This window comes from Osmia bicornis, chromosome 12, assembly GCF_907164935.1.
Source record: "Osmia bicornis bicornis chromosome 12, iOsmBic2.1, whole genome shotgun sequence".
NCBI lineage: Eukaryota > Metazoa > Arthropoda > Insecta > Hymenoptera > Megachilidae > Osmia > Osmia bicornis.
Genome location: NC_060227.1, coordinates 982838 through 1005812, shown reverse-complemented (window position 1 = coordinate 1005812; position 22975 = coordinate 982838). Strand labels below are relative to the sequence as shown.

Below are 22975 nucleotides of genomic sequence, written 5' to 3'. Positions count from 1 at the left end.
GGGCCAGGGACCGCTTAAACTTAATCTATAGCTTTTGATGCGTAGAATTTGAAAATGCAAGTCTTAACTTTAGGAATCCAATGGTTAAAAAGTTATAAGCGTGAAAAGTTTGACATTTTTGGCGGATTTGCTACGTTACTGTGACGCCATATTGGGCCATATTATTGAATAATCTCTCCATGGTTCGCCAGTTTAAAGTACATATTTAAACATTAGAACAATCAGACCTGTTAAAATGACGGATGTTTTGTATAAATGTATGGTTGAATCGTATCGAGTTCATGAATTGGAGACACCCTGTATGCCGGGCACGCATCAGATAAATACGTAGAAAATATCTTCAACGTGGACCACGACGAAAGCATTCAGTTTACGCGTTAAACAAATTCAATAGCCAGTAAATTGCTAGCTGATACATACTTATATGCTTTATACGTCTTGAGATTATCATCCTTTTTGTGTTTTATCGCGTTTCAGTCCTTCACGGTGTATTCTATTCGCATGCTATTCTTCATGGTGTGTTAAGCTGCACTTTCCTTATCTCTCCCGTCTTTTTTGTTGTCTTTCAAACGCTGCTCGCGATTCCATTCGACGTGCCGGTTCATCTGGTTAAAAATGTTTATGTTAATTGTCTGAGATTGTTTTATATCGGAATTTCATGTCTTGATTAAGAATTAGAGAATAAATACTGTTGTTGTTTAACTTCAAATTGTTACTTAACCTCTAACGCTAGAAATTCAGATGTGCATAACGAATCCAATCGAAACAAGCTATGTATCACTGAAAATCATTTCTATGTGTTCATAAGTAACTTCACTGCACTTTTAATAAACTTTATCATTATACAAAAAGAAAATAAATTTGTTCAAATAGTAAAATCAATCAACATGCTACGCACTTTTCTAAAAGGCGCGAATTTAGATGATATTTGAAATCGCCTAGGAAGAGAAAATATTTTATAAAAGTATATATTTGCATAAACATCTACAGTTCACTTAGAACAAATAAAATACATTAGCAACAAAATCATTCTGATTTTAAATATGCAATTAAAATATTGGATTTTTCGAAAAGATCTAAGGGTTGTCTATTTGATTTGACCTGCGCAGTACGCAGGGGGTGGGGAGTGGGGGTAGTCTAGTGAGAGATTCGCGAGTGCCACCGGCTCAGTACGATTCGACCATCGGTTAGGTGTGTATCGCGTGTCGGTTGAGTGAAGGTGTACGTTATATTAATGAGTAAATTGATTAATTGTATAAATTATTTTAACGCGAATAACAAATAAGTCGAGTTCGTATAAAGAAGTAAAGTAGATGCGTTGTCCTGTAACAAGGGTCGTATAGAACACTTTTTTCTCTGGCCTGACGCGATGTTTATGGTTTCTCGACGTTCTGACATTCGATACAAACGTGACCAGTGAAACACCGTACCCGCATGATTGTGTCGACGATATTTTCGAGCGTGACGGGTTTCCATCGGCGACACTCCAATGACGCCGGACGGCATGCCGAGTTGACGGTGAGTAAATTGTATTTTCTTTAAATATCTTGACAAAATTTGTCAAGATCCTGTTGAATTGTGCGGCTTGCGGCCAACTTCGTGCTGCTGTTCGTTGACAGGAGCCCGCGCTTTTTTATTCAGCGTATATACTTTAGTATAACCTTCATACTCCTATATTATAAGTTTGAATGTATAACAATCTATATTGGCATTAAATTTTCCTAATAAGTAATTAGTATCTTAGCAGTAATAGTAAGTAATCAGTAGCTACAAAAATCTGAACAGGTGTTTGACACGCGTTCGCCATTTTGTAGAATCTTCGATCGATCGTAACCCCTATCGACTATCGATTATTTGCAAGCATACTTTAGATTTTTTCGCTAACGACTGACGCTACCGCGTAGGCGTAATTTTTCAATGAGAAATAAACTTCACTGAATTTATGTCTAGTTATTTGCAAACAAGAGTTTCGCACGTCAATGATACGCGTTTCGAGCCCTTGCGTGGTCGGCTTATTGTCGTCGCCGGTGACAATAGGGAACAAAAGTAAACGGACTCGTTCACCGCAACCGTTATTCATTGTTATGCGCCGTGACGTGGACCACGTCCGCGTTTAGCCTCGTTAAGAACAATTAAAAGTAACCGACGAACCGAGTATTGCTTAATTGCCGCCCGCGAATGTTCCCATTAACAGAAACTGGACTTGTTCTCCAAAAGAATCTAAAGTTTACATACGAACCATTGTAGGAAAGAATGCCATTAGGTAAAATTAAATGGCGTCGATGCAGATGTCGGCACCGGAAGTGGAGGTGTTTCAAAGATTTCAAAGTCGTTCTCACTTCTTTTTGTTTATTGTCTATTATGACAATTAGTATCCTCATTAGCATCCCTTTCCTTGGGGTGAGACGAGCCATCTACAAGCCTATGGTCACCCCTTGGGTCGTTTACTTTTCCATTTTTGTGGAAGCAACACATTTTGTAAAGAAGAGGTACATAATGCGTGAGAACTGACCGTTAGCCGGATTTTTGAAAAATTTGTCTTTCCCACGTAACTGACAGCGTTTCTTCTTTTATTCTTGCCATGGTACTCCTTTACCGTTTCTTTTCTGCGTGCACTCGTATTTCTCGGTAACGAGGACGTGTTATGCAAATTCGTGGATATTGTGTCCTGGGATGAGAGAACGAGATCATTCGGTTTCGTCTATTGACTAAAATTCGCTAATAGGAAAGAGTAGCTTTCGCTAATTCGTCTCGCCAGCCATTGGCTTGCAAATGATCTTTTCTAATTCAAAGCTTATTACATAGAAAAAGAAAAATAATTACCGGTGCATTAAAATGACTCGCCGATAACGTTTAGAATTTTTCTCTTCCCGGTTTTCCTTTCACCCCTTAAGTGGGTGTAAAACGTTCCACGCAGATATGAATGAAGACACGGCGAGAGTGTGAAACTCTTGTAAAAAGGAATAGAAAAACGCATCCACCTAGCTGGTTAATCTGTTCAATAAAGAAGTACCATCCAAGCAAGGCAACCCTCGGTCTCCTCTGAAACATTAATCAGATAAATTCAGGGGAAATAACGCTCGCCTAGAGGTAGCGAGCTAAAAGCGTCCTCTCTAAGTGGCTACTTCGCGGTGGCTTTTTTTTCCGCTCGTCTCACTGGGCTCTTTTTAACCCAGGCCGTGTACACAAGAAGCAGAGAAGAGGGCACACGTCTTCTTGTTCGTGAACGCACACCAGCGAGGTCGACTCGCCTACGCCACGTTTCACGGTTATGCCTTATTTATGAGCGCACCGATAGCCATGCATGCTTCCTAGCCCGGACAAAAGCCAAGAAATATGCCCTGTGTCGAAAGTGGAATTCCGTTCGGCGCCTATCGTCGGCACGCGTCGCGTCGATCAAACCAACGACGCAACAGGTGCGTCGTGTACCGAGTTCATAAGATACCACATGAAAGAATAAGAAGAAAAAGACAAGCTTACGAAGCTGTAAGATCAAGGCAGCATAAAAGGAGAAGAACTTTCTCGTCTGGTTCGAAAACGGAAGAAGAGACAGTGGCTCGAAGAGAAAGAATTTTCTCGTTACACGGAAACCGGAATTTGCGGGAAACATTTCGCGTGCGTATTTGGAACATTTTCAACGGGTCGGCGGCGGGCGGGACTGGTACGTTGCAAAATCATTGTTAAACTGCAAGTAATGTTGAGACATTGTTGCATACAGAACAGGGCAGTATGTTAATAATAGGTTTTTTGCAAAAGTGCCGCGACACTCCTTGTTTGCTGCTCCCCTGGTAACATTTATTTATTGGCTGGCTTTTAAAGGATAGTCGTGCACCCGTTGCTTACAGCACGGTTGCAAAAATCCTTTTTGCAATGAGCGCATAATGGCGGCGAAAGTATCGAGTTCAGGGACACGGTGCCCGTATTTCTCCTCCCGCTCCTCTTTCCTTTTCTATGCCGAGCGTTTTGAAAGATTCGCTTTCTTGGGCGGCAATTTAGAAACGATCGCAAACGGTGATTCATTATTGCAGTAAAATGAAATGAATCTCTCTTTTTCATCGTGGTTTGTATCTTCTCAGTTTCGTTTAAAAGAATTACACCGATGTAGATATCGTTGTAAATAATGATCAAAAAGAAAGTTGAGAAATTCGATTATATTTTCTCCAGTAAATTAAACGCTTTTCATATGAAACGTTCGTTCATATTTTCAGTAATTAGTTCAATGATTATTTAACCAAAAATAATTTTTAAAGGAAAAGCGTAAAATTTGATAAATTTCAATATGAAATATATAATTAAATGAAAATTGAGACTCTCTCCATGGTCCGCCGTCCGAGGGTTGAACTGGAATTTTTATAGATATTCCCGATATTTTACACATGTAATAAAATGAAGAGGAATTCGAGTATTCGAAATGATGAATGAAATTCGCTGTTGCCCGAATCGATGAGAAGTTCCTCGATCGCGTAGTATCCTTGCACACGTGGTGGCAAGTGGTGTGGAACGGCGCGCAACTCGACCGCGTGACACGGACACCCACATGTGACCGTGATGCACGCGTGTGCGCGTTGCACTCGCGTGGTTGCGTATGCACACCTTCGTTTCATACCAGCCTGGTAGACGAGCGATCAAGACGTTTGCGCAAATCGCGTGCCGCGATACCCGCCGCGTGTACGTACGAGCAACGCGTGTTCCCGTTCACCTTATTCCTGTCGTGATTACCTTCGAATAAAAGTACAGGTAAAATGCGCAACGATTTATGGATCGTTCAATGCATCGGTGTACGATGGTTCAATAATAATTAATTCAATTACCTGGTTGATTGGTGGGTGGGCTTGGGAATTGGAAGACGTTCATATTTCAGGGACCGTTTTTCTCTTACTCAGGAAATAAGAGGAAAAATCTTTAGCTCATAAACGTCAGATATCACGAAGGCATAAAGTTTCTAGATCAGTGATCATTTTCCTATCCTATCAGTTACACTTTAACTATCTCGTGAAATGCCAAGTGTTCCGTGATTCCTCCGATGTGAAAATAGAAAACTGTACCTCGAACGAGGTTGTTCAACACGTTTCTATCGTGTCTAACGATTTTAAATTTCCACGAAAAGTAATGAAATTAGTATACATATTTCTGTGCGTGAAACTTGCTTATACCACGATTTAGATAATTTATTAGCATGATAAATCGACGGTAAGATAAGATGTGTGAGAATTTTTCATGTATTCTACCGTTTTACCCGTTTCCCCGAGGAAACTGTTTCACCCGTACGGATGCTTTACAATTTATTATTCCGTCCTTGATTTTAAGCATTCAGTACGGGCTCAATGAACCGAGCAATCCGTTACACCAACATTCTTGCACATTTTTAACATTTTCGACACTGTGTAAACTGATTAAACAAAGGTGAATGAAACGGATAAACAGACGTATCTCGTGTCTGTTACCGAAATCGTGATCGATAAGAGATTATTTATTTATTTCATAATTACAAGCCGTTTGCGTTAGAACACTTTCGATCATAGTCTACTTGCGTTCTGATCGATAAGAAACACAATTGTTTCTGTTACTGTTACCTGTTTGTCATTTATGAAATTCTAGACTAATTTTGTAAAGCAGCGTAGTGAAACGTGAAAGTTTACCGAACGATGAAAACGATCACTGAAATGTACCAGGTTTAGCAATTTATGTGGGAAAGTGGAGTATCAACTATCCGTGCTTCTGTTTTATTTATTTCCGCTCTTTGTCCGAACATTTCTTTGTCGCTAAAGAATACAGGAGAAGATTGCTTATAAATAAAAAAGATCGTATGAATAATTTCAGAAATGAAGTGGACAAATTAGTGTTGATCGATCGTGTAAATTAGCTTTCTGATTGGTCATTACTGTAACGATTTACTCGACTAGAAAGTTGGAAACAACTGTTCCGCATACTTTTCCAGTCAAATGACAAAACTTTCACGAAAGTAGCCCACGATTTAGATAATCCTTCGATTTTTTCCTGTTATTCTCAAATATCTAATTGAATTTTTAATTATTCCAATAGTGATTCATTTCTTATTCTTCAATATTTTCGGTTTAGCCGAAATTTCTGATTATTTCATATACTACCAAACTCTCTAATATTTGACTTCCAAAATTAGAATATCAACATTAAATTTATTAGTAGACCAATAAAATATAATTATTTTATCTAATAGTAGCGTTTAAATTCTCGAGAAAACAGGTTGAGAGCATTCGCTCGTCAAATATTGTAGATCATTTTTCTGTCTGCGATATTATCTGATGAATCGGCTGTTTCGAAGGAAACTTGCACGATAATGTTTGCAAACATTCTTGACATAATTGCATCGCGCCAACAGTGGATAGCCATCGCTTTCTAATACCTCGACGTTTTACTTTTCGTTTCTTCGCCACGCGAACTTCTTCACGGTTAATTCGTGCAAGTAATCACCGTCTATACGTACAGAGGTGTATCTTACTAATTGAAGAATTAATAAACTGGCTGAAGGTGTAGAGATGGGCGTTCTTTTACCTCGTTTCAGAATTCTTTACGAGCTTGCAACATGCTCGCGCTTACTTCCGGCGAGAAACTCTATCTACCGATTCGAGATAATAATTTGAAAATATTCTACTCGTTAGAAAAATCGCCAGTCAACAATGTGTTAATCCATATCAGAAAATTGCTAACGCGTTTCTATTAAAATATATGTACATTGATCTTTATCGAGATAAAGAATAATTGCATGCGTTAATACAGATATCTTGCACTTGTTATTAAATTATTTTTTTATTTTATTTTCTATTTATAAATAAATGCTCATCGCCTTAGATCTAGCATTAAAACTGATGTTGGCACTTTACTTATCTATATAAAAAAATCGTAATAGTCTGAAAAGAAGAAAACGCTTGTGTAAAGCTTATCAAACAAGTGGAACGGTAAAGTGAAAATGTTTTACTCTATCGTTATACGCTTGTAATGTGTCGTAATAGCGGCTTACAAATCTGAAAATCATCGACGCAACGATTATTGAGAATGGATCGTGTGGTTACCAATATAAGGTGTCTTATTATAGTTCAAAGCAATGTATTAGAGTTATTGTACTTGATTGTTTTCTTTCGAGGCAAGGCGTGCCTTAAACAAAGAATATTGCAAATATTGCCACTGTAAATTGAAGATAAGTCAGTCAGTGTAATGGAGCATCGGAGAAACGTGACGGAAAAGAATTCTTTCGATGGGAGAACGGAAGCCGATCGTTCTTGTCATCGAACCATAACGGGTCGATCGTTTTAGCTTCTTAGAAGTCGTTGCTGATCGACTAGAATATTCAACGACGATTAATAATTTAATCGTTCAGCAACGATTTAGTAATCTTTTAGCAGGTAGTAATCGGTATAAACGTGTTATCATAAGGCTGATATAATCAACGGTAAAATTGAAATGCGTGGGTGTTTATGCAATGAACCTTTTATGTAATATCAACAGTTACATAAGGTGTTCCGAGAGAGGCGTCGGCTTGAATGAAGTTCAAACTAATTACTTTTGCGAAATAATTAACCATCTCGTACCGGGAAGATTAATTTTGCGTTTTCCAATCACCTGTTGATTCCCCTCGGTACGACACCGAATCTCGATCGGCATCGAAATTTCGCCTTCGAAAGAATCAATCAACGAGACCGTTTTGTCATCGGATCGCATTCGAACGCGATTCTCGGCGATGAGACGCGCGAACAACGTGCTGGACAGATTGAAAGAGAACAGGAAGGGTGCATCCAAAGGATGTCGTCAGCTGCGTGTCTACGTCTTTGGCGCAGACGTAATGCCACGCGTTTATCCGGAGAACAGAATGCACATGGTATACGTACGTGTCCGCAAAGTATCGCGACTTTCGCGTCATGCGCTATGTCAGCCACTGAAGCTGAAGAAGCACGCGCACTCCTCTCAATTCGAATCCTTCTGTCTTTTCCGCGCGCGAACGCTGACCAAGTTCAATATTAAGAATAGTTTTCAAATTCCAAACCTCTCTGTTCGATACCTTAGCAATCTTCAATTACAAAATAACATTTTTCTATCGTTTCCCTATGAAAAGTAATTAGGTATTATAAAATCATTATAGATTCCAACTTAATGATTATTCCCCGGTAAAATTTCTTCTCTACCCTGTCGCACGGTCGTTTCTCCGGATAATTACTTCCCGATGGAAGAAAAAATGCTTCCAATCTATCGTTAGGTAAATGTGACGGAACGATTCCATCGAGGTAATTATATATAGAAAAGTCAGCTCATCGAGTGAAGTAATTTTATATTCTTTGTGAAAGGGAGAGCCTACGTAACGTTGTTTCTCTTTGTCCCCTTACAGAGTCTGGAGTAATTATTAATAATTAGACGTATAATATAATTGGTCCGGTGTGACGTTAAACGTATGGGTGGTCGATTGTCGGAAGTAATCGCATTTAGTGTTTCCTGTGACGATCAATAATATTACTGTAAGGAATCTAATGTCTGAATTACATCGAGGCCTACTGCATGTTACAATTTTTATTTCACTTGTTTTTAAATTTACTTTCCATCCATTTTGGTCCAATTTCTCTGTAAGTGGAACACTTAAATAGGATGTGGTTTAATGTCTTAGATTCTCATCAAACTCTCATTAAAGAAATTCTTCTCTATTTACACTAAAAAAGAAGTATGTTCCTTTGTGGTTAGTTATTTCTATGCGATGTTGACACGACAATCGTAGTCACACTATCACGCACATTTGATTTAATGGATCGCCGCGGGTTGTAGAGATGCCGAGGAACTCGAGAACTCGAGTTCTCCTCCTCTTCTTCCGCCACTTCTGTTCTTCCCTTCCGTGCCTCGTAATATCTGTCCATTGTCTTGCTTCTTCCTAACAATGGAGATGCATTGAAACGCTAGGCGAGGAAAAAATTCACGTGTTATCGTGACCGTAGAATTTAATGGCTTCAACGTTGATTTATACGCGTTCCTTGGCCAACTCGACAGAGAAATTTTTACCCTTTTCCACACGATCGTTCTTGCTGCCCTTGAAGAATAGCTTACAGCCAGAATCGAGCATTATTTGAAATAATTTTGAATTCTTCAATTTATCGGATTTCATTCTGAATCTTTCGGTTTCGATTGCCGGTCCTCCCTCGAAACGTCTTTGCACCGGCGTACATGTTATTACGATCGCATTACCGTCCGTCACGACACGCTTCCTGGTTCCTTCTGACATCGAGGTAAAACTTATGTAAGTGCGCCGGTGATGACTATCTTAAATTCCTAGGTCGTCGGTGGTACTCCCGCTCTCGGACGCGTTCCAGTCGTTGAAACTGAGTCAGACCGACAACTCGTGTGAAACGAAAAATTTTCTATTACACCCGGAAAAATCTTCGCTTCGTCGGGTAAGATTTTTCTTAGAGGATTTTCTTATTTCGGACATTCTTAACTCTCGAACGATGGACCTGAAGTTAAGTGGTATTTCAATGAATTAAAGTCTCGATGATCCGCCTTCCAAGGGTTAATTTCTAGTCTTTTTCAAGTCTCAAAGTGATCTAAACTGATTTTTCGACAATTATTTCTATCGTCTGTTGGAATCGATCGTAGGTCAATTCTACGAGCATTAAGGCTGATTTGCATCGTAGGTATTTTAAGTGGATCGTACCGACACGAAATCGATCCATTCGATAGCGAATACGTGACTGTGTGTACCGTTCGTTCTAAACGGCAATAATACCGGTACGATGGCGAAGCAAAGGGGCTGCTCTTCGTGATCGAGATAAATCGTTGCTTCGATGCTCCGCCGGGTTAAGAATGTCTTTTGAAAAATGACCGATCTCTAAGACAGGAATTAAGCTGTAAAATACCGTTCCCGATCGTCCTAATAACCCTTAATATCCAGCCGAATAAAAATGATACTTTTCACTTGGATAATTGAGCTGGCACAATCGTGACCCAAAATTCAGAAACATTCACTTAATCTATTTTTTTTTGCTCGCGAAAATAAAATGGTAGATTCTAATACAGATAGTTGAACGTGTAGCGGTTTTTTAACGAGCTCCTCTGATCGGAAATTTCGATTAGAACCGATTCTATCGATTGGCTGGAAGATAAAAAAAGAAACTAATGCAACAAACGAATACCTCAAAGCTCGTTCAAATTAAATCGACTTCGCCCATCGCGTTCCGTTAGGTTTAACAAAGGACGTTGAAATCAAAGAGAGAGCTATGAATGATCGGTGATTAAAAAATCATGTTACTCGAGCAGAAAGATACGAATCTATGAATGACGCCATATTACATTAGATTATATTCGAAAATTAGAAAATTATTCAGACACAGTGTGATCGAAGATGAGTCGAATTTTCTTGAGAGTCAATATTTTTATCAAAATAATATTTTATTACGAAACGGGTCAGGACACGTGCCGGAAAGAAACTTTCGCCCCATATTCGTTCCATCGCGAAAACCATGCCCTACCTACATTTTTTACCACATCATATGCTCCATTACGTACATTCCGCTCTGGTTATTACTTATTTCCATATCGTTACTGCATTCTTCGAGTGCATCGATGCGCTTATGATAAACGTCTTGCAATTAATTTCTGTATTTTTTGAAAGACACTTCGTTATAGAAAGTGGATATCAATCGAAAAGCATCGCACTAGGATGTGAAACCTTACGTCCTCGTTCGGATCGTTTTCTCGTTAGCAGCGAAATTCTTCGGCACGTGCAGGCTCGGAACACGACCGCTGGTAACGAGGAAACTGAGCCCAAGAAAGCGTAACAAACGCAGATAATTATTAATTATACGGGCGGCGAACGTAAGCGGGAAAAGTTGTTGATTCTAATGACACAGTTACAAAACTCGTGGAAGAAAGAAAAAGTTGACAAGATTCTTAACAAACGTTTCACTTTCAATCCCGTCATATTTTTTATCAATGGAAAATAAAATCAAGCGTTAAAGTACCTGTTTATTTCATAGTTTACCAACATTGTTCGCGATAAGAAGAAAGCATCACCATATCTTTCACACCTTGATCTACATCCACGCTTCATCTCCGACCGTTTAATCGTTTCCATCGTATTTTACCAAGCAACTTTCTGCGATTGCTAAGTTTTAATCACGGTGAAAAAGTGTTTCTGGTCGATTAAATGGAAACCGAAGAGAAACTTTTCCTCGTACTTGTCGTGGTGACCTGAACGTACGCGTTCTCGACGGATAATTCGGTCGGAACGAAGCGAATTCCAACGCGGATAATAAACGCGTGTCATTATCAGGTGAAACCGTGGTTGGAAAAGCGAGGTGAAAAACAATGATAAGATAGCGATTGCTGCTAGTAGCAAATGTTATCGAGAACAGTTTAGATATCCTTCAACTTCTGTTCCATTTTGTAAGAAATTTTCTTACTTATTTTATCAAATTAGAATCTTAGTGTCAGTGGAGATCAAAGTGTAGGAAAAATTCTTATCTTTCAAATTTAACTCCAGTGGAAATTTAAAAAAAATTAATTATCTTCAAATTATTTTTCTTTAATTTTGTGTCGTGGACATTTTTTAACCGACTTCGAAAAAGGATCGGTATGTATATATATATTTTTTTTTTAATTAAAATGCCATAACAGTTGAATGTCAGTAAAACGTACCTTAGAAACGATAAATTGCGCGATACAAGAAAACAGTTGTAAAGTAAGTTGAAAATAGAGAAAGGGTTAAAAAGAAAAGTCTATCGGGATGAAAAGCGACGTGTATTCTGTCGTGGTTTCAACTCGATAACAACAGATTCGACGATTCTGTTGCGAAATGGCAAGTCGTCGCGCCGTAAATTTCGAATATCGTGTAAACCGATCGAACAATACGACCCTCGACTATGACGCAAATTGTTATCTGGCCAGTGTATCGATTCTCTTCCATTTTATTCCTTTCTTGTGTTGTTAGCTGGATGTCTGGTCGTCGCGTCGCGTGGCATTGTTTCTGCACGCGACGACGACACTCTGAAGGATAATTTATCAAAATTTCATCGTTAAAGTTAGTTTAAATCTAGCATAAACTAGTTACAATATCGTTCGTGTCAGCTGTCGATATTATCTTATTTTTTCAATTTTAAGCTGGTTACCCTCCAACACTGTCCTGATATCGAAGGATCAATAAGCTTAGGATGGACCTTGCCAAAAAACGTAGAATAATCAAAATGGCTCCTGTACGATTCTTTGATCCGTAATAAAGTCTACAGAAATTACTTGGATCTTTATTTTTAAACAGGCTGAATTACGTAAAAAGACGAAGAAAAAATGAAAACAGGAAACCGGATAGCAAATTGCTTCACCGTGTCCGATTGCGAAAAGTTGACGTACTCTGCTTGTCAAAGCGTATCGCTTAAAAGGTCGCAGAGTACGTAAAGACCCGCACAGAAGATACCCTTTGTTGTACATACATCTGTCTTTGCTTACCTGCGTCTCGTAACACGAGCACGTGTGCCCGCATCGCACATCCACAGATAGCAATTACAAAGAACGTCATAGATACTAAAAATTTGCACTTTTTTTTGTTAACCCCGTCGCATTATTCGGCTAAGGGGCGCCCGGGCAGTGTGGGACTCGTACCACCCACGCCAACAAATTCGGGGTGGCGCCCCACCCACTAAAATCCCTCTGTTGGCCACGTAAAAGTTTCACTATTCGTCTAGACGAGAAGCCTGTAATTATAATAAATAAATAGAACAAGCGATAGTAAAGCTATTGCATTTGTAATTCAATTGCCATTTTATGGCCCATAAACGCTACCAGACAATATTTCTTGTAATAACACGTGGAAGGTTCGTTGTAATCTTGTTCGAGTATCGACCGTGTAACATTTCGGTGAAGCTCGGGTACACGTATACTGAACTGATAAAAACTATTTAATGATAACAACCAGTCTGCGTGACACCGTGATTCGACATTTAGTGACGTAGCGGTATATTTTCGCCTAAAACCGGAAACATGACGATTACTTGGTTTACACAGATTATTAACACTAAACGGTCTTCTTTTTACTGTCTGTTGTTTTTTGATACGATATCGACAGCTGATATGAACAATATTGTGACTTTCGTTACGATGTTTTGCTTTCATTATAATTACAATTATTTTTATCTGTCAAAAATGATGCATTGTATATACGTAATGAATGAAACATGAATTCAAATTTAAATTTCTTGATATTTAACAAATTTCAAATATTTCATGTGCTGTTAATTTTGTTAATATTGTAATATGTATAGTATTCTGTAAACTATTCATTTTTTTTCTAATTGCACCGAAGAAAGGCTTTGACTTATGATAGTTGCACGAATCCCCGCGTATCTGAATGCTCCGCGTATTTACATATGTTTATCTGGTTCGATCGTAATCTTTACGACGATCAGCGTCATTATCGTGGCTGTTATCATTGTCCTGCAGGTAACACTCGAGATAACGAGCAAGCTTTATGAGAACAGTTAGTCGAACGTTTCTTCTCGCAGAACGCGGACTTTGTTCGCGCCGCGGTGCACGCTGTACACGCGTCCTCGATAATTTCATCGTTCGCTGATCTTTCAAATGCTCTAACCGTGTTATTAGCGGATTTACAGCCACGATAAAGCTTCCTCGCGCATTTTACTAAAATGACAAATGTTTCTTTCTTTTTTTTTTTGTGTGATCGTTCACCGTTCCATTGGATGAAATAAAAAAAGAAACATTAAATCGCGATGCAACGCGACGAAAGAAAGCTAATTTGCATAACCGTATGGAACCGATCCTCCGTGGAACGCGCGGTTAATGCCGTCGAAGCTAATTAATTCCAGCCAATTAACACCGTATCGCGTCAATTACAGATTCGTTGAGTCACGACGACGGTTCTTGTGCAAGGAATCGTCGCGTACCGTTACTCGAAAACGAGCGAACTCTCTTCTGAAAGCCGAAGAAAATTGAAAGAATTCCGATGTGCACCATTAACGAGACGCAAGCGCGTGACACGATGTACGGAAAAATGGTAACCATCAGCTGCGAGTACAAGTTATTTTTGCAACGAATCGACTCGCAAGATAAATCAATATCTCGGTTAAGTGGTGCGATAGAAAAAGTAATTGAACGCTGCACCTCCGTCGTTGGTACAAGTTTCAAGTGCTTCTTCACGGTGTTTTAACGTTGAACGGTGGAACGATTAAACGAAAACCGGAGACAGGATGCTATAATCGAGTTTCCCTGCTAAAAGAAGAGATGTACTCATCGGTTCGGTTAACAAGTTTATCATCGACGAGAATTTAAAGTAGCACGGACAATTGGAACGTAAGAGGTCTGCGAGGAGATGTTACCTCAACGAGAAGGAATGCAAATCTCTCTGATGAATCAACACGAAAATATCTCGCTTAGCAAAAATTTCGCTTCGATTTACGCGAACCGGAGGTTCATCATCGGATGAAGAATTCTTAACGGACGATCGAATCGATCGAAGGCTGGTGAAAAATAGCCATCGCGTACTTACAAGCTAGTGATATCCCGTCGGTCGATCTTGGATTACAAGAAAGAGGAAAAATCATCGGCGTGTGGGTGGGACAAACGATCATCGGAAGAATGTCGTGCAGGAAGAAGATAGACTCGAAACTGTGGATGGAGTATAGCCAGGCGGTAAGAAATCGATTGTATTCGTGCATCGTGATAACGGTTATCCCTTCGGACTAACCGAGGGCTGGTGAACCAGGTTCCTAAGGTAACCGAGTTAATAAATCGATGAGACGTTATCGCGCAGGATTGAGTTCGCTGCTGCTGTTGCTGCTGTTGCTGCTTCCAACAAGAATATTCCCGTTTACTTTTTTCTTTTCTTCCTCTCGTCTGCCCTCTCGCGATAGAGTCACGATCAAGGACGGGTACAGTCGTTGGATACTTTACGTTGCCCCTCGATGCCTTTTGTTCCCTCAAACTGGAGTAAAACTCTCGTGTTACGCTTTTTCTCGGCTACCAGTTTTGAGAAACACTGTTCTAGCGATCTGTTAAACGCTTTTCATTAGCACGAGGAAACCTTGGGGTTTTCGAGCGACCGCAGGTGATCTCATTTTCCTCGCGATACAAAATTGGTACACGTCTGCTTTGGAATACGTCCAATTCGGTATACATCGAAACATCAGGAACGGATTAAGGTCGTATACCGAGGTACCACTGTACTTACATTTGTACATAGACTTCATCGATATTCAGTTACGCTCCAGATTCATTAAATCCCGTAGTCCGTTCGAATATGAAACGATCTAAAAACCGAATATGTTATTAGTGGAAAAAATTAATAATACACTAGCGGTCAGTTCCACGCATAAATCCTTGAATCAGCGACCGTAAACGGGTACCATTCGTACCTAGATCCGTGTTACTAGTTGTGTCTTATAATTAGTTGTGTCTTGATTAATCGTATCCTGAGAGAACCTCGAATCTCGCGCATAGACCGTACCGGTAGGTCGTCGTTCGTTGTCGCCTGTTTCCGATCGGCAATTAAGATGTACGCGAATTAAAGGTATCTCAAAGGTGGTTTCCGCAAAAACTTGGTGCGCGACTGGCTGCAAGAAGGCCCGAACGAAGTCGTTAAGGGGCAATTGCGCAACCGCGAAGCTGGCGCCGACCGGTAGAATCTCGTTTTCTAGGACAATCGACGTTCTCGCCCGGCTGAGAACGATCTCCTTTCAGACAAGATCAAGAACGAACGTTCGTGTCGATAACATTCCAACGAGGCTGATATCTGGTGTCGTTGCGAAAACGGTACTCCGAGAACGCACGTGACTGTTCGTTGCTCTTCATTTTTTCTTTTTTCTTTTTTTTTTTTTTAACGTCACAGAAGGTGTTCGATAGATTCAGAAGCTTCCTTTTTATCCTCCACCGTGTGTAGCGAGTCCGTTAGAAATAGAAGAGCCGATCGAATCTGTTATTAGAGAGCCGGAGATAATCTTCTCTGAACGATGTTTCTTCAAAGCGATTGCGATGATTGATACTTTGTTGAATAAAAATGTATACGCAGTAATTTCCAGGTAATTAATTTATAATCTTTTCTTGTAAAAGGAGATAACAACGAAAGATAAGCCGGCGATAATGAACGATTTTGTTATCCTGCATCGAACGATTGTAATGTATTGTAGAAATAATGATAAGGGAATGTTGTAAATCGGTCACGGTAGTCGAAGAATGTTCCTTGATCAGCTGTTTCTTACTTTGACTCACACTAACGCGTGGGTGGATTTGTTTGGAAATTTAGCTGAAAAAGGACGTATCGTGACCAGGTTTGCATTATGTACGGTCTATTGGGGACCCTACCTGTTTTCATCTGATCGCAAACAAGTCACACATGGAAAAAAATACGCAAACATTCGTGCACGCGTGCACGCGGAACAGGACTGTCTCTCTCTATCTGCTTTTCTTACTTTCTTCCTTCTCTCCGTCTGACTCTGGCTCAGGGCTGCACTTAGGAACTACCGGCTCACCATGTTCTCATCAATTATTCAACAAACACGCGAGTGTAAAAGGTTTTCTTTGAAAAAAAGAAGAAATACTGAAGAAAAAAGTCGTTTGTAATATCTTTTATCATTTTTTCTATTGTAACCCTTTTTTTCATACCATCAATGATGTAGTATTTCGAAGCAATTTTTGTGATTTCAAATTGTAATTTTGTATATTATAGATGTTTCTTTAAAGAAAACAGGTTATATTAACAGTGTTACTTTGTATCGATAGAATTTTATAGTAGGAGAAAATTGTTTTCGAAATCCGAGTATGCTTCAACCCTCTCCCTCTACCATTCTTTACTCCCTCTTGGGCCTAACTGTCCATTCGCCGACTGACCAGTTCGTAACCAAAGTTCGTCTCGCCTACATTCGGCTTCCAACACGCGATTCACGTTTCCCCTGGCACGATAATTATTGACCTACTACGTTATCAAGGATCGAGTAAAATAAGAGGATGAAGAAATAATCGTCTAGTGAACAGTGAAAATAATGAAAATAGTTTAAAAATTCGAAGTACAATATGTCAGGTACGCGAAAACGTTCGGCCATTCGCGCTAGTCTCCGGAAAGCATCGGTGACCTTCGGTAATGTTCGGTTATCCTCGGCAACGCTCGTAACCGGCATCCTCGAGGAGGCGACGCACGACAGATGCCTCGAGGATCAGTGACAGAATGTTATGTCGAAATCAGGTGAAATTTGGTTGATTCATGTGTGATTGTGAGTGGAAAATCGGACGTATATCATGCCGATCATCTACGTCGATCTTCTCCCGAGTATTGGATAAATTTACCGCATCCGAGCAAAAAATTTAAGGTAATGATTCACAGGATATAATAAGAACATACGAATGATTTTTTAATGTCAAAACTACCGTACACGGTAGGTGTTTCATTGAATATCAAAAATTCTATGGTATTCCATTGAAATTTAACTAAAATCTTCACTTTTAAACTCGCTATGATCGAAGAAAAATATACCTATGTTTAATGTACATTATAACAAAAAAATTAGATTAAATTACGCGCTCTTTTAGTACTGCAGTAAAAGGCACAGAAGTTTATTTTTAAATCGACAACAGGCCGAATAAGATGTACTCGTAAAGTGTGTCGTGGACTTATTCGAACACAATCAATTACAGTCATCAGATGACGAATCGGTTGTCCTTTCAGAAGTTTTCATCGAAGATCTTGTTGCAATCATTGTAAAATTACCCATTGTTTACTTTAAACAGAGATTACATATTGAATTGTATTACAACGCTGGGCTTACTTCAGCAACACTTTAGCTTACTCGGTATCAAATTCTTATTTATCTTCCCACTGATCCTTTTTATTATCCTCACGTGCATATACAAACATAGCGTACCGACACTACTCCTTATCGCTAAACGGTACATGAAAACGAGCGATAATTATTACATCGATTGTAATAAGATAGCCTGAAGCAATCAATGAAGGCTGTTTAACGATGACACAATTCTGTACTCGTGTTCGCGAGGACTACTACGTGTAAGTACATGCTCGGCTTGCGAAATAAGGATTCTTCGCTGTTTGATGACCGAGAAATAAAACAAATCAGTGATAAATCGGAACCCTGATTCGTGACAATTAAAACTCGTGCCGCATAGTCCCGCGTTTCTTTTTCGGAGTTCTATTTCAATGAAATCGTGACGTACCGTTTACCGATCGCAAGAGGTCAAGAGAAACGTTGTTACGTACTGTTATTGCACGTTTCGTGCAATAATTATGGATCCCCGTTTACTCGTTACACCGTAACATCGGAGAAAGTGTGTTTCTCAGTTATCGGAGACGAGAACGCAGCATTGACGTCATCTCGGAACGAACGTTATCCTTTTTGCACCTTTTTCTGCAGTTCTAAGTCTGTCGGGTTAAAAAAGGTCTCGGGGAAGAACGAAATGGCGTTCAAGTTGTTTCTCCTGACCTCTGCACTTGCTACCAAAAAGAATTTGACGACGTGGAAGCATTAAACCGGATAACTGTACCGGCACACAGTGGAGTAGAATTCGAAGAAATAGGGAAGAAATCGTAATGTTAAAATTAGGAGATTTTTCAATCTGGTTATTTTAATAATTTTCGTGATTTTAATATACGTTGGAAAGGTCAATGTCCATAATGTAGAGTTGGAATATGGGATTTTTGATAGACGAAGTAGAATTTTGAATCTCTTTTCTGTTTCTTGAGACTTTGCCCCACTGTACAGGCAGCAGGTATACTTCGGTGTATAGCAACCACTCGAATCGTTTGACCTCCTATCGTGCACCTCGATGGACCGAAAAACCGTTGGTCAAGAACGGAGAAAGTCGCAGCACACTTTTTCGTCACCTCTGTGAGCCACTTTATAAACCGAACTGGATGGATACGGTAGTGGGTGTCGGATTTTCGAAGACGTCTGCACGCATATCAAATGTTCAATATGGGAGACCGATTTTGTGAATCCCTAAGCTTGAAACTAGTATTTTCATATTCTACTCGTCAAATACTATTGTACCGTCGAAATAAAAGTCAAGAATTTTGTGTGCCCCAAAGTAAAGTCGATCCTAGAATAAAAATAATTTAGTTATAAATTATGAATATATTTCGAAAAATGTTGTCGAACAGGATTTGCCCCCGAACGACGTGCAGTAGTCTGGGAAACTTTTGTCTTAATAACTTGATAACCTTGTAATGGATTTAATCGAAGCTCCTCGAGAATTGCATTCAGAAATTTATTGCTAGCGCGTTTTCTTCTTCGTATTCCTATGTGCATGACGTCAATTATTACAATTCCTGTAAATTTAAATGGCGCAATTAATTTTTTCTTTTTAATTACACCGAACGGTGATTGGATATTTGCGATTGTTGGCATTCGTGGCAGGGACAAGTCATCGTCCTACGCTTTCTAACTATTGCCGAACGCATTCACTCGGTCATCGGGGATTCCTGTGATGTCATGGAATACAAATTTGTCCAGTTGGGAAAATGTTGGAGGTGGTCGAGGTCACGTAACGTTTATCGGAACCGGAACTCCTTCGCTCTCTTAAATTGCCACATCGTAATATTTGAACATTCCGAGAACCGATACGATGCCAAGGCAACGAATTACACGACCGTACGAACAAGCATGGAATAATAATTTTAAACTCCCTAGGGCTTTTAAAAGTGTAGAATATTTCCGATATAAATGGAAGAAACACTGTTTCGATTCTCTGTCAGACAATGCGTCGCCGGAGGATCGCTGGGAGAAAAACAAGTTTACTCGTGGAAAAAGGGTTGATTTAGTGCGTCGCGTTTCATGGATTAAAGGGTAAATTGATTACGGTGTAAGTTAACGGGTAAAGGAAATACGAGGTCCAGTACACACGGTTCTCGACGTTGAAAATCGAAGATCTCGAGCAGAGGATTACTTTCGCTGCCAGCAAAGAGAGCATCGACGAAGTAGAAATGCTCGACTGTCGGACGCGTTTCTCGCAGCAGCCACTGGTATAATTACAACGTGTACAGCCGTGAAAATTTGCGGCTTCCTGCGATCCGTTGCTCCCGTAAATTCACCGCCATCGGCACTTTATTGCGCTACTGACAACACCAACTTTCGTGGCATTCCAGTCGAGCGAAAACGACACTGCTATATCGAATGGTTGATTTCATGACTGAAAAATATCGCGAAACAGCGCTTATGGCGTATGAATTTCAAGCTTAAGGTTTCACAAAAAAGACTGCATAAATGCCCCATGAGTATTCTTATTACAAAATGGCTGGTGATCACTTATAGGAAAAGCAAAGGTAAATCGAGGGTTGAAAATTCTAACCCGAGATTAAACTTTACTTCAGGGCATACAAAATTTTCGACATTTTGTTTTTTTAACTTTAGGAATCCAATGATTAAAAAGTTATTCCTTAGTCCCCTAAAATTCACCCAATTTCTATATAAAGGTTTCATCGATATTCTTTGTACGAAATGACTGATTCTTGGAATTAATCGATCGTTTCGCGAAAAAGCACCTCCATGCAATGGGATATGTATCGGGACCATTAGAACGAGGTTCGTGAAATGTCAGGAAGTGGAGTTGGTGTTGTAAATATCCCCGCCACAGTTCCGTTACCTTGAGATGTACCTTAATTGAAAAGACGCGTTCTCGTTCGCGAAGCGATTAGTATCGCGCGATTTAATTGCGCCCTTTCCATGCCCTTCTGGGGAAGGAAGAAAAAAATGTCACCGTTAAGGATCGATTTTGATTGTTGTGCTAGAATTACCAAACCAATTAAAATACTTTATTTATAATAGAAAAATAAAGAAACGAATTTTACGTACCATCAATAGTTTGACAAATTGTTAATGCTGCTGTATAATGAAAGATACCTGTACAGAATAATGTAGTTTTTAAGCTGAGGCTCTAACAATGAATCCCCTTTATATTTTGACTGGGTCCCCTTTTTATACCTGGCCTAGCAGCTTCTACAGGTCAGGTCCTTCCGGTTCTCCTGGTGTCTACACCTGGACGAATTCCAGACCTCCAGAGTCAACCTTGGAGATTTCTCTTCTTAAGGAACAAAGCCTTTGGCTTTCCTCATTCCCATTGTCCGTGTTCAACTTGCAACGAGCTTCTGTCGTCTTTGCATTCTATTCGAAACGATTCGAATAGATTCACAGGAAAATTTCATAATTGATCATTAATATTTTATCGAGCAGAAAAGCTATTAATAGACTAAAAGCCATGGTTTAATATCCTTTAGGAAAAGGGTTTGTCCCATTAATCCTTAATTGGCTCTCGATATAAAGATAGATCAGTCCAATAAAAATGATAAATGATACAATCTGACTTAAAATTCAATTAATATTAATATTAGCTATGATTTTGGAGAGAGCGTGCGACTTCCGGTGTAATGGTAAATGTAAAAAATTTTCTTTTTAACTTTTCATAGCTGAAGAGAGCGGAAACGTTGATTTGTAATAAATAATAAGGAATATTCTGTCTAACCAGTTGGTTAACTTGCAGATGGAAACCGAGGTGCGGACGTTGAAGCAGGAGCTAGTTCGTACCCAGGAGGCCTTGAGGGCGGCGACAAAGAGATGCCGTGATCTGGTGAAGGAGTTGGACAATCGTACGGCGAGCCACGAGTCCGAGAGGACTCTTCGTGATCAGCAACTCTCACGAATACTCCGTGCCCTGCTTGTTCTCGAGGCGCGGCTGAAGCAGGAACAGAAATCGATCAGGCAGCTGCTCTGCGAGAAAGATAACGTGATCAGGAACCAGCAGCTCGAGATCGCTAAGCTCAGACGTTACACGAAGAATTACATCAAGTGTAAACGCGAGCAAACGTTGGGAAACGCTTTGGCGAAGATCGAAACGACCACCGACATCGAAGAGAGTAGTCTTCAAGCTGTCAGCGTGAGTTTCAATTCATAATTTCCCTTTGTATATTTAAAAAAGAAAAATGATTCGCGTTGAAAAAGATTGAGAAAAATAAATACTTCTTACAGGAAATACGAATTCCATCGTTGCAGGCGAACCCGAGACAGGACAGCAGTATCAGCAAGGACATTCAGAACCTGAAGTGTGAGATAATTACGAAACTGAATGCCTCGGAAGTGGTACCTGTTGCGCTCGAGGAGTTGGACAGAGGAGTGAAGAAGACTCACAGCTTCGCCGGCAGCGATATTTCGAAAACGAGCCTGACGAGCAGCGAGAACACGGACGTGTCTATTATCACAACCACCACCGAGGGCAGCCCTTCGTTGCTCAGCACCGAAGGTTTTTGCGAAGGCGAAAGCACGGATGTGTCGCCTGGATCGACGTTGAACAAGTCGAATAGATGCACACCGACGATGGTCACCGATAGCGAGAACGAAACTACCATGATCTACGGTGACGAGGACGACGAGGAGGAGGAAGAGGAAGAAGAACGGACGATGATCGTGGTGAACGGTTCGAAGTTACCTCGAAAGAAGGTTGGAAACGGTAGGTCGAAAGTACAGAAAGCTTGCAAAGACGCGGAGATAATCGAGGCCGGTAACATCGCGAGGACAGAGAGCAAGGATGATGGGATGGACTGTAATTTCGCGTCGGAGGACGAGGAGAAGGAGCCTATTTACGTTAACGCTTGCAACGAGACGAATTCAAGGAACTTGGAACACACCGAGTGCATCATCACCGACGCGTCCAAGACGAACGACGATTATAGTAATAATAATAATCACGGTAGCGGCATTAACAATAATAACAACAGCGTGTAAGTGTTTAGTTCGTTTTCAGTGTTAATGCTTCGCGAAATGATCTGCCCTTGCACTTTCCTAAATTATCATTAAATTTCAAATATTTCCCATAGATACATTTCAGTTTTCATAATAGAATTATTAATCAAAGGTTATCCAAGTTTTCCTTTTATTATTTCTTTGAAACAAGAAAACATTCTCTATTGTTATCGTGTTTTTATTAAAGTTCAAGACAAGAAGTTGCAATTCCTGAACAATTTTAA

At 39.9% G+C, this 22975-nt stretch overlaps 1 protein-coding gene across 6 annotated transcripts in view; it reads left to right on the top strand.

Annotated features, from left to right (window-relative positions):
* Positions 1-22975, top strand: part of LOC114874995 — a 30215-nt gene that overhangs the window by 4859 nt on the left and 2381 nt on the right. For 2 of the 6 annotated variants that reach the window (XR_006829964.1, XM_029184821.2), the window contains exons 1-3: positions 1169-1518; positions 21496-21888; positions 21981-22729. Coding sequence is in view for 5 of the 6 variants with exons in the window: in XM_029184821.2 (XP_029040654.2) it covers positions 1435-1518; positions 21496-21888; positions 21981-22729 (1226 nt within the window). In the remaining variant the exon portion in view is untranslated. Of the gene's footprint in view, positions 1-1167; positions 1519-11605; positions 14647-17172; positions 17316-21495; positions 21889-21980; positions 22730-22975 lie in introns of those variants that run through there. The other 4 variants (XM_029184823.2, XM_029184824.2, XM_029184826.2 and 1 more) reach the window with 4 other exon arrangements.